The sequence below is a fragment of the Ornithorhynchus anatinus genome, chromosome 1, assembly GCF_004115215.2.
Source record: "Ornithorhynchus anatinus isolate Pmale09 chromosome 1, mOrnAna1.pri.v4, whole genome shotgun sequence".
In the NCBI taxonomy this organism is placed as follows: domain Eukaryota; kingdom Metazoa; phylum Chordata; class Mammalia; order Monotremata; family Ornithorhynchidae; genus Ornithorhynchus; species Ornithorhynchus anatinus.
The window spans coordinates 38,383,597-38,396,218 of record NC_041728.1 but is presented as its reverse complement, the minus strand read 5'-3'; the positions used below and the strand labels follow the sequence as shown (position 1 = coordinate 38,396,218).

The window sequence follows — 12,622 nt, the reverse complement described above, 5'->3', positions numbered from 1 at the left end:
GAAATGGGACCAAGACCGGTTGTGAGCCCCGGGTGGGCCGGGGACTGTGTCCAATGTCGCGGCGGGGCTTAGCGGCCCGAGCCCGGGCTCGGGAGTCAGGGGTCGTGGGTTCTAATCCCGGCTCCTCCACTTATCAGCTGTGTGACTTTGGGCAAGTCACGTCACTTCTCCGGGCCTCGGTTCCCTCGTCTGTCAAATGGGGCTGAAGACTGTGAGCCCCACGTGGGACACCCTGATTACCTTGTATCCACCCCAGCGCTGAGAACAGCGCTTGGCTCGTAGTAAGCGCTTAACACACACCATCGTCGTCGTCATCATCAGAGGCCTTGGGTCTACCTCAGCGCTTTTTTATGGTCTTTGTTAATTGCTTACTATGCGTCAAACACAGGTCAAAGCGCCAGGGTAGATACAAATGAATCAGGTTTGACACAGCCCTGTCCTGCACGGGGCTCACGGGCTACGTAGGAGGAAGGACTCAGCACAAGGTATACTTAATAAATACCCACGGTCACATCTGTAATTTTATGGATTTGTATTGATGTCCGCCTCCCCCCTCAGACTGTAAGCTCGTCGTGGGCAGGGAATGCCACTGTTCTCTGCTACGTTGTACTTTCCCAAGCGCGTAGTACAGTGCCCGGCACACAGTAAGCGCTCAATAAATACGGCTGAATGAACGAATGAGTGATTATTGCTATTGTGATCATCAGGTGATGTTCTCTTTTCTTCTCTCGCTCTCTCCTTCTCTTGCTCTGTCCCTCTCTCTCCCCAGCCTCAGCTATCTGCGCCGCCAGGACAGAAGAAAACCGGCAAATCTAGGCCCTTCTTAAATTATTGGCATCAGAGATCTTACGTTAGTTCCCCAAACCTCCCCTTCCACCTCTCTCCTCTCTAACTTCGGGGAAGAAAAAGACCATGAACCAGAACGTCTCCGTGCGGGACGGTGATATCTCAAGTTTGGGCTATTTGGGAGAGGAGGAGGAAGATTCCCTTTTCCCAAGAAATGGCAGGGAAGGCTCTCTCGTTCCTTATGCCAACGCGACTGTAATATCCCAGCTGCTGAATCAGGCCTTAGGGAGCCACGTGATGGATCCCCACCTCTTTCGACCTCCCCCGAACCGTCCGCCCCGACTCCGCACCGTAGATTCCGTGGAGGACGTCGGAAGCGGCGGGTCTCCGGGGGAAAACGGATCCGGATCACCGCCTCCCCGGAGCCCAGCTCCCGGCTCTCGCTTGGGAGACTCCGACTGGTTCTCCGACGGGCCCGTTCGAGCGAAGCGGGCTAGGGTGGAAACCACCGTACGAGGCGTGGGCTTCCCCCCCAGCCCCCGGCCGGAGGGCTCCCCGGGGGTCCGAGGCGGACCATCCCTCCTCCGACCGGAGAAAGCCGGAGAGAACGAGAGAAAACGGAAGGAGCCTCGGCAGCGGAATCGCGACGGGACCCAGTGGGCGGGAGACGGACGGGACGTTAACGGGGAGGAAAGCCACCGGTTGAAGGAACGGCTTCGGGTTTTGGAGGAGCAGCTGAAGCAGCTCCAAGAGAGATTCTTCCCGGTCCCAAGCCCGCAAGCTACTCAAGAGGCCCGGGATCCCGCGAAGGCGAGACACGGAAACCATCAACCGCGCAGCGTGAGGGTGCCAGGCGGTGACCGGAGCCCCAACCTCCCCTGGAGGTGCCCTTTGGAAGAGGAAAAGCCCCAAGCCTCAGAAGAGGAAGGCGACTTTAGGTCTCCCCGGTTTCTGCCTTCTGAAGGGAGGGGCTTCTCGGAGACGCTCAAGGAAGAACTGGCCGGGGTCGTGTCCCGGGCCGTGGACTCGGTGCTCGAAAGGTTTTCCAGGTGGCCAGGCCGCTTCCCTCGCGAGCCCGAGCAGGGAAGCAGGAGTCCGTCTTGGGCTGCCGCGGGGCGCTGCGGGTGCCACCCTCAACCAGCCGACCAGAGCGGGAAGCGGGTCCCAACGGGGGCCGCGTCACTGGGGCCGCACCAGCCCGCCGGCGGCCTCGGGCCCCCGCTCGGCGTTGGGCTCGGCGTCCCCGGACCCCGCCAGGACCGTCCCTTGGCGAGGACGTCCCCCAGGCCGGGGGACCACGTGTTCTGCCAGCCGCTAGGGTCCGGCCAAAGCGGCCGCCGGGGCCTCGGCCCTCCCCGGATCTCTTCCTCGCCCGCCGGATCGTCGCCAGGGTCTCCGGACCGGCCTTGGGGAGCCGGTCCGCTGCCCTTGTCGGCCGGGGGCCGACGTCAGTACCCGGCGCCCTTTGCCCCGACTCAGATGGGGCGTCCGCCTCGTCTTCCCCCAGTGAAGGTGGAGTTCGGGGTCGCCGATCCAACACCTTCCCCTTCAGTCCACGTATCCTTTACTGGTTCTTGAGGCTGGAACAAGCCGCGTGGCGGAATGGCTAGAGCCCGGGCCTGGGAGTCAGAGAGGGTCCTGGGTTCTAATCCCGGCTCCGCCCCTTGGCTGCTGTGTGGCCTTCGGCTGGTCACTTCACTTCTCTGGGCCTCAGTTACCTCATCTGTAAAATGGGGGTTGACTCTGTGAGCCCCGTGAGGGACAGGGACTGTGTCAAACCCGATTTGCTTGTAGCCACCGCAGTGCTACACTGGCACTGGCACACGGTAAGTGGCTAACAAATGCCACAGTTATTATTATTATTATTCTGGGAAACTGCCTGAAGAAAGATGCAAGATGAGGGGGGTCTGTAAAACCCATTTAGCCAGAGAAGCAGTGTGGCCTTGTGGAAAGTGCAAAGGCCCGGGAGCCGGGGGTCGAGCCGGGGGTCTTGGGTTCTAATCCCGTTGCGCCATGTACCTGCAGCGCGACTCTGGGTAAGTCACTTCTCTGGCCCCTAGTTCCTTCACCCGCAAAATGGGGATACCTGTTCTTTCTTCTACGTACCCTGCGAGCCGCACGTGGGACCTGGTGATCTTGTCTCTACCCCAGAGCTTAGCACAGTGCTTGGCACACAGTAAGCCCTCGACAAATACCCCGATTCTTACAATTTAGCCAGCTTACCTTGGTTTTTCCTAAAAATGTTTCTTTCAGGCTTCTTCCCTCAGCTCAGAGCTTTTTCGGACAATAGGGGAAGCAGCAGGGCCTAGTGGAAAGAGCGCAGGGACGGATTCGAATCCCGGCTTCGATTCTCCCCGTAGAATCTCCCAACTTGGATGTATCGAACTTTCCCGAGCACTTAGCACAGCCTTCTGCTCACAGCGATTGCTCAGTCAGGACCACTGACTGATTGCTTGCTGGGTGATCCCGGGCAAGTCACCTAACTTCTCTGAACCTCGGTTTTCTCATCTCTAAGGATCAGAATAATAATTACGATATTTGTTACACGCTTACTATGCGCCAGGCACTGCACTGAGCACTGGGGTGGCTGCAAGCAAAGCGGATTGGACACAGTCCCTGTCCCGCAGAAGGCTCACGGTCTTTATCTCCATTTTCCAGATGAGGTAACCGAGTCACAGAGAAGTCAAGTGACTTACTCAAGGCCACACAGCAGATGAGTGGCCGAGCCGGGATTAGAACCCGTGACCTTCCGACTCCCAGGCCCGTGCTCTAGCACTACGCCGGGCCGCTGGGGATCAGATACCAGCTCTCCCTCCCCTTCACACTGCGACCACCCTGTGGGCAAGGGGTCGTGTCTGATCTGATGGGACTGTATCTACCCAGTGCTCAGCACATAGTAAGCCCTCAACCGATATCACCAAAATCTTGTTCGCCATCACCACGGAGGCGTCGATCGCCATTTCCTATGATCGTTTCCCTCCGATGAACAGGGAAGCCGAGGTGCAGAATTGACCCCCGAAAGGGAGATGGAAGATGAGAGAGGGAAGTTCGGATCAGATCGCATCCTACTTCCACTCTTCTTTTCCGCCGCCCCGGCCGCTTCTCACATCTGCCTCCGAGAGGTTAATTCAGCGACCGACTCATCTGATCCGCCGCAGATGCTCTGGACTAAAGAGTTCAATCTGGCTGCCTCGCAAACTTGGGAGTGATAATCAGAAAGGCCTGAGCAAAGTTTTAGCCCGTCACCCTCCTTGGCCCGAGGCTAGGGCTGGGCAGTAGGAAATCTGGTCCCCGGATCTCTGACGGCTTTGTGATTCCCGCCTTGTAATATTTTCCCGGCTGCTTCCGCCCACGCATCTCTTCCCTCCTGCTGCCTGGCGGTGACGGACCTTAAGAGGGACCCAGTCGTCCTCCTCCGCCTGCAACCTCGACCCGTAAATCTAGAACAGACACGGCGCTAATGTCGCCCGGGGGAAATTTCTCCAGGAAAATGAATCTGTCGAAGGCGACGACCGTCAGAAACCAGGGAGGAACCCCTCTCCTCCACCCCAGATAGGTCAGCGCCCTTCTCTGTGACCTGAGGAGAATGTGACACGGCAGTCGCTCCTCGATTATCGGCAAGCGAATTCTCCCAGAAGAATTTTCAACCAGATCATGCACACGTAATAATAATAATGATAATGGTGATTTTAAAGCCCTTATCATGTGCCAAGCACTATTCTACGCGCTGAGGTAGAACTCCCGCCCTCTAGACCGTAAGCTCGTTGTGGGCAGGGAAGGTGCCTGTCTATTGGAGAACTGTACTCTCTCAAGCGCTTAGTACAGCCCTCCGCACCCAGTAAGCGCTCAATAAACACGACTGAATGAAGGACGAGTCAATCAGATTGGACACAGTCCCTCTCCCACATGGGGCTCACACTCTTAATCCCCGTTTTACAGGCGAGGTAACTGAGGCCCAGAGAAGTGAGGCGACTTACCCGAGGTCACACAGCGGATACGTGGGGGAGCCGGGATTAGAACCCGGGTCCTTCCCGACTCCCAGGCCCGGGCTCTATCCACCAAGTCACGCTCCTTCTCACAGCCTTCCTACCCTGTGCCACCTGCAGTTGGCAATAGCTGGGCCAACTCCTCACGGACGCTTCCCCATTTCCCAACTGGTCCCGGGCTCGTCGCCCTCCATGGCCGAGACGAAGCCCGAATCGCCTTCTCTGACATGGATTATCTTCGGCTCTCCGTGTCCCTTCTCTCCTCCCTTTACGCAGCACACTGAGAAGAGCCTGACTGTTCAGGCTCCCCTAACAACGCCACCAAGTCATGTTTCTCAAAAATGCGGCTATAGCGACTGTGATACTTGTTAAGCGCCTACTCTATGCCAAGCACTGTGCCGAGCACTGGGGTAGATACAAGTTAATCAGGTTGGACACGGTCCCTGCCCCCCATGGGGCTCATAGTCTCCATCCCCATTTTACAGATGAGGTAACGGAGACAGAGAGAAGCGAAGTGACTTGCCCAAGGTCACCCGGCAGACAAGTAGCAGAGCCGGGATTAGAACCCAGGACCTTCTAAATCCCAGGCCCGAGCCCTGTCCATCACACCGTACTACTTCAGCTTGCTCTGGGCAGGGAAATGTCTGTTTACGGTTACAGTGTACTCTGCCAAATGCTTAGTACAGGGCTTTGCACCCAATAAACGCTCAATAAGTACAATTGAACGAATGAGCGACGAGCATGAGCATCTGTAGCGTGAGATACGGTCTCCCATGGACTCATATGCAATCAGTTCGGTTCCGTTCCTGACCCAGGTCCGACTCGGCCCTGGCTGTAAATTTACAGGTTGTAAATTCTTCCCCGACTCCCGCCCCCTCTCCCCTGTTCCTGACGACTTTCCCGAGTCCCACCGGTCGCTCCCAGCTCGGCTTCCCGCTTCCCCGACTCCCCCCAGAAGCTCCGATGATTTTTTTCTTCTTTAAAAAATTACCGACGAGCACTCCGTGACCCCGTTGGAGTTGCCGCCAGCCATTTAGAGAGGTGGAGGAAGCGGGGGAGGAGGGAGTTGAGTTTGGGGTGCAGCAGAGGGGTAGAAAGATATTAGCGGAGACCCAGTCGGGGTCTTCCCGAGGGCAGGGGACCCCCGTAGGTCCTGGCCTCACCGCTTGGCTCCAAACAGCGGAGGGAGGCAGCTTCGTTCATTCCCATTCCCTCTCTCTCTTTCACCCGGTCCAGCCTCCCTGGGTTCACCTTCCTCCCTCGTTCCCCAGAAAACGGGGCCTAGCGGCCTCTGGCACCTCAGCCTCCGGGACACCAGCTGGTTCCATTCATTCAATTCATTCAGTGAACTGTATTTATTGAGCGCTTACTGTGTGCAGAGCACTGTACTAAATGCTTGGAAAGTACAATTGGGCAACGGAGAGACAATCCCTACCCAGCAACGGGCTCACGGTCTAGTAGGGGGAGACAAAAAAACAAAACAAAGCAAGTAGACGGGCATCGATAGCATCAAAAGAGATCAATAGAATTATAGATCTCTGCACATCATGAATAAAATAAATAGAATAATAAAGACGTACAAGTAGAGACAAGTGCTGCGGGGCGGGGAAGGGGGTAGAGCAGAGGGAGGGAATAGGGGCGATGGGGAGGGGAGGAGGAGCGGAGGAAAAGGGTGGCTCAGTCTGGGAAGTTGCCCCCGAAGCTTCGCAGTGGTGCCCCGTGGAGGGGTGGGTGAGATGGAAGATGGTCAGAGGGCTGTGGAGATGTATAATAATAATAATGATGACCACATTTGTATTTAAGCGCTTACTATGTGCCAAGAACCGTTCTAAGCGCTGGGGTAGATGGAAAGTCATCAGCTTGTCCACGTGGGGCTCACAGTCTTAGTCCCCACTTTCCAGATGAGGCGACTGAGGCCCGGAGAAGTCAAGTAACTTGCCCAAAGTCACCCGGGTGATAAGTGGCGGAGCCGGGATTAGAACCCACGACCTCTGACTCCCAAGCCCCGGCTCTTGCCACTAAGCCCTGCAGGCGGGGCTGTCCTGGGGGCTGGAACTCCAGGGGCATCCAGAAAAGCCACAGCAGCTGAGATGGGGCCTGGGGGGCGGGGGGTGGGGGAGAAGTCTGGAGTCAGCCAGAGAATAGTCTAGTTTCATTCATTCGATCGTATTTATTGAGCGCTTACTGTGTGCAGAGCACTGTACTAACTACTTGGAAAGTACAGTTCAATTAGGTTGGAGGTGATGGGGAGAAGCAGAGTGGCCTCGTGATCAGAGCCCGGGCTCGGGAGTCAGAAGGCCCTGGGTTCTAGTCTCGGCTCCGCCGCGTGTCTGCTGTGAGAACTTGGGCTAGTCACTTCACTTCTCTGGGCCTCAGTTACCTCGTCTGGAAAATGGGGATGGAGACAGAGATTGGACGGGGACCGCGACCAACCCGATTATCTGGTATTCATTCATTCATTCCTTCAATAGTGTTTACTATGTGCAGAGCACCGTACTAAGCGCTTGGAGTGGACAATTCGGCAAGAGATAGAGAAAATCCCTGCCCAGTGACGGGTTTACAATCTAACTGGGGGAGACAGACGGGCAAAAACAAGACAACATAATCACAATAAATAGAATCAAGGGGATGTACACCTCACTAACAAAATAAATAGGGTAATAAAAATATACACAGATGAGCACAGTGCTGAGGGGAGGGGAAGGGGGAAGAGCAGAAGGTGGGGGGGAGCAGAGGAAAAGGGGGGCTCAGTCTGGGAAGGCCTCCTGGAAGAGGCTTTGAAGAGGGGAGGAGAGTTAGTTTGGTGGAGGTGAGGAGGGAGGGCGTTCCGGGACAGCGGGAGGACGTGGGCCAGGGGTCGACGGAGGGACGGGCGAGAACGGGGGACCGTGAGGAGGTGAGCGGCAGAGGAGCCGAGTGTGCAGGCTGGGCTGGAGAAGGAGAGAAGGGAGGTGACGTAGGAGGGGACCGGGGGATGGAGAGCTTCGAAGCCAAGATTGAGGAGTTTTTGTTTCGTGCGAAGGTCGATAGGCGACCTCTGGAGGTTTTTGAGGAGGGGAGTGACGTGTCCGGAGCGTTTCTGCAGGAAGATGATCCGGGCAGCGGAAAGAAGAATAGACTGGAGCACGGAGAGACAGGAGGAAGGGAGATCAGAGAGAAGGCTGACACGATAATCCGTTCGGGATATTATGAGAGCTTGTACCGGCACGATGGCCGTTTGGAGGGAGAGGAAAGGGCGGATCTTGGCGATACTGTAAAGGTGAGACCGGCAGGCGTCGGTGAGGGATTGGATGTGTGGGGTGAACGAGAGAGCCGAGTCGAGGATGACACCGAGGTTGCGGACCTGTGAGACAAGAAGGATGGCCGTGCCGTCCGCAGTGACGGGGAAGTCAGGGAGGGGACAGGGTTTGGGAGGGAAGATGAGGAGTTCAGTTTTAGACATGTTGAGTTTTAGGTGGCGGGCGGACCTCCAGGTGGAGACGTCCTGGAGGCGGGAGGAGATATGAGCCTGGAGGGAGGAGGAGAGAACAGGAGAGGAGATGTCGATTTGGGTGTCTTCTGCGTAGAGACGATCGTTGAAGCCGTGGGAGCGAACGAGTTCATCGAGGGAGTGAGTACAGATAGAGAACAGAAGAGGGCCGAGAACTGACCCTCGAGGAACCCCAACAGTTAGGGGATGTGAAGGTAGGAGGAACCCACGAAGGAGACCGAGAATGACCGGCCAGAGAGGTGAGAGGAGAACCGGGAGAGGACGGAGTCCGTGAAGCCAAGGCGAGATAAGGTGTGCAGGAGAAGGGGATGGTCGACGGTGTCAAAGGCAGCTGAGAGGTCGAGGAGGATCAGGATAGAGGTGAAGCCATCGGATTTGGTAAGAAGGAGGTCACGGGTGACCTGAGAGAGAGCAGTCTCGGTGGAGTGGAGGGGACTGAAGCCAGATCGGAGGGGGTCCAGGAGAGAGCTGGAGTTGAGGAATTCAAGGCAGCGAGTTTAGACGACTCGTTCTAGGATTTTGGAAAGGAAGGGTAGGAGGGAGATAGGGCGATAACTGGAAGGGAAGTGGGGTCGAGAGAGGGTTTTTTTAGGATGGGGGAGACGTGGGCATGTTAGAAGGCAGAGGGGAAGAAGCCATTGGAGAGTGAGCAGTTCAAGATAGAAGGTAAGGAGGGAAGGGGAGATGGTTTTTATAAGGTGAGCGGGAATGGGGTCCGAAGCACAGGTGGAGGGGGTGGCACTTGCGAGGAGGGAGGAGATCGCCTCTGAGGATACTGCAGGGAATGTACCTTGTATCTATCTCGGCGCTTATTAGAATGCCTGGCCTAGATTAAGCACTTAACAAATATCATTATTATTATTACTCTTCTCAAGGTGTTTTCCAGTTCCCTTGATGCACCTTGAACACATCTCCTCTAATTTTTCCGGACGCTCCAACCTATCAATCAATGGTATATATTGAGCGCTCACTGTGAGCAGAGAGCTGTACTAAGCGCTTGGGAAGGTACAATATAGTAGAGCTGGTAGACACGTACTCTGCTCACAGTGAGCTTACAGTCCATCAGTCAGTCAGTGGTATTTACTGAGCGCAGATCAATGTGCTAAGCACTCGGGAGAGTACGACAGAACAGAGTCGTAGACACATTCCCCGTCCGCCACAAGCTTCCTGGGGACTCCACGGGTGGTCGCTGATTCCTAGGCCCCGTTTGCAGCTGGGACCCTAGCCGGCGGTGAGCCTGGGAATGTCAAGCTAGGTGATAATAATAATAATAATAATAATAATGTTAATGGTATCTGTTAAGCGCTTACTATGTGCTGTTCAAACCGCTGGGGTAGATGAGGTAATCAGGTTGTCCCACGTGAGGCTCGCAGACTTAACCCCCATTTCCCAGATGAGGGAAATGAGGCCCAGAGAAGTGAAGTGACTTGCCCAAAGTCACCCAGCTGATGAGTGGCAGAGCCGGGATTAGCACTCACGAGCGGATAGCAGAAGGAACTCATCCCTCTGGCTCCTTGTGGGCAGGGAACCTATCTACCACCTCTGTTGGATTTTACTCTCCCAAGCGCTTCGCACAGTGCTCTGAGCACAGTTAGTGCTCAATAGATACGATTGAATCAATAAATGAGTCTTAGGACTGAGTCCCGTACAAACTCACCCAAGAGCAACGTAATTTGATTAGTTTGTATCTATTCCAGAGCGTAATACAGTGCTGTGGCCGGGGAACATGTCTACTAAGAGCTTGGGAGCGCTTATAACAGAGTTGGCACAGTGCTCTGCACAAAGTAAGCACTCAGTAAATGTCACGGGCAGGGATCGTCACTGTTTATCGTTGTATTGCACTTTCCCGAGCCCTTGGGAAAGTGCTCTGCACACAGTAAGCGCTTAAAAAATACGATCGAATGAATGAGAGTGATCCATTGGCACGGAGTAAGTACTTAAAAAATGCCCCCCAAAATAGAAGAAGGTTACGTCTGGGATGGCCCATTGTGTAGCTTTTTAAGTTTATAAGTTTCAAAATTTCACAATTTTTAGGTTTCAAAATTTCAGTGATTCCTTTGTGAATGACAGCTTGTCGCGGAAATCCAGGCAGGCATTTAAGGGAAAATGGATTTCCCCAGCCTGGGATATTCAGACTCCGGCGAACGACGCAGGGAAGAGAAAAGCCAGCCTTCCATCCCCCGAATGAATGGGCCTGTAATTAGCGGCCCAGTCAATCGATCGGTGGTATTTATCGAGCGCTCACTACGTGCACAGAACTGTACTGAGCGCTCGGGAGAGTTCAATACAATTGAATTAGCAGACCCGTTCCCGGCTCTACCTTCCAGTCTGGAGGGTCCAGAGAGCATTAGGTAGGAATTCCGTCCAATCAAGGGCAGTTAGAGACAGGACAAGGGCAAGCTGGACATTTTAGCGTTCGGAGAACGATATTAATGATACTGGAATTGGTTCAGCACTTACTATGTGCCAAGGACTCTTCTAAGCGCCGGGGTGGGTACAAGGAAATCAGCTTGTCCCACGTGGGGCTCACAGTCTTCACCCCCCATTTTACGGATAACTGAGGCCCAGAGAAGCGAAGCGAGCTGCCGGAGGTCACCCAGCGGACGAGCGGCGGGGCCGGGTTTGGAACCCACGTCCTCTGACTCCCGAGCCCCTTCTCTTGCCACTGGGCCACGCCGCCTCTCCCGATGAGCGGAACCTTTTCCTTTTCTTCCTTGACCTTGAACGTACAGGAAGGGCTAACCCCCGGCCACCTGAAGAAAGCCAAGTTGATGTTTTTCTTTACTCGCTACCCCAGCTCCAACATCCTGAAAACCTATTTCCCTGACGTCCAGGTAAGGTTGCTGAACCCGTAGCCTTCAACTCATCTCTCCTCCTCTCTGCCACCGGGGCAGGCCCGGCGGAAACCAACTAAGCCCGTCGCGGGCAGGGGATGTGTCCGTTTATTGCCGTAGTGTCCTCTCCCAAGCGCTCAGTACAGCGCTCTGCACACGGTAAGCGCTCGATTAAATGGAATATCGGCTCGACGGTCATGGACTGGACCCCAGTTCCACTCCGTGGCTAGATGGGGAACTGCAGTCTCCCTGGGCCTGCTGCAGTCGATGGTATTTATTGAGCGCTTACGGTGTGAAGAACACTGTACTAAGCGCTTGGGAGGGTTCAATATAACAATAAACAGACGCATTCCCTGACCGCAACGGGCTTACAGTCTAGAGGAGGGGAGACAGACATTGATATAAATAATAATAATGTTGGTATTTGTTAAGCGCTTACTCTGTGCAGAGCACTGTTCTAAGCGCTGGGGGAGATACAGGGTGATCAGGTTGTCCCTCGTGGGGCTCACAGTTTTAATCCCCATTTTACAGATGAGGGGGAACTGAGGCACAGGGAAGTGAAGTGACTTGCCCACGGTCACCCAGCTGACAGGTGGCAGAGCCGGGATTCAAACCCGTGACCTCTGACTCCCAAGCCCGGGCTCTTTCCACGGAGCCACGCTGTACATAGGTGTCGCGGGACTGAGGAGAGATGATGATAACGGTGCTTGTTAAGCGCTTACGATGCGCCAAGCACCATTCTAAGCGCTGGGGTAGATAGAGGTTAGGTTGGACACAGTCCCTGGCCCAGGAATTTAATTATGGTATTTGTTAAGCGCTTAACTCCGTGTCAGGCACTGTACTAAGCGCTGGGGTGGAGACAAGCAGATCGGGTTGGACAAAGTCCCTGTCCCACGTGGGGCTCACAGTCTCGATCCCCATTTTACAGATGAGGCAACTGAGGCCCAGAGAAGTGAAGTGACTTGCCCAAGGTCGCACGGCAGACACGTGCCGGAGTCAGGATTAGGACACGTGACCCATGCTCTGTCCACTAAACCACGCCGCTTCACAGGGAGCAAGTCAGGGCAGAAGGGAGTGGGAGAAGAGGAAAGGGGGGGGCTCAGCCAGGGAAGGCCTCGTGGAGGAGTTGGCGGTCAGTCGTATCTATTGAGCGCTTATTGTGTGCAGGGGACCGTATTAAGCTCCTGGGAGACCATACGTGACAACAAACAGACACATTCCCTGCCCATAAGGAGCTTCTAGTCTAGAAGGGGAGAGAGACTATAAATAAATTACAGATATGGACACCAGCAGCCCGCCTTAGTGGATAGAGAATGAGCCCGGGAGTCGGAAGGACCTGGGTTCTAATCCCTGCTCTGCCACGTGTCTGTTGTGTGACCTTGGGCAAGTCACTTTACTTCTCTGGGCCTCAGTTACCTCATCTGGAAAATGGGGCTTAAGAGCGTGAGCCCCACGTGGGCCAAGGACTGTGTCCAACGTGATTAACCTGAGTCTACCCTAGTAGACTGAGAAGAGTGCTGGGCACA

General features: G+C 55.0%; 1 protein-coding gene across 1 annotated transcript in view; it reads left to right on the top strand.

The window, feature by feature from the left end:
• The first annotated feature begins 912 nt into the window (after positions 1 to 912).
• PROX2 (prospero homeobox 2) overlaps positions 913 to 12,622 on the top strand; it is a 37,722-nt gene continuing 26,012 nt past the window's right edge. Inside the window, exons 1-2 of the mRNA XM_007657680.2 lie at positions 913 to 2,343; positions 10,995 to 11,096. Of these exons, the coding sequence (XP_007655870.2) occupies positions 913 to 2,343; positions 10,995 to 11,096 (1,533 nt within the window). The remainder of the gene's footprint in view (positions 2,344 to 10,994; positions 11,097 to 12,622) is intronic.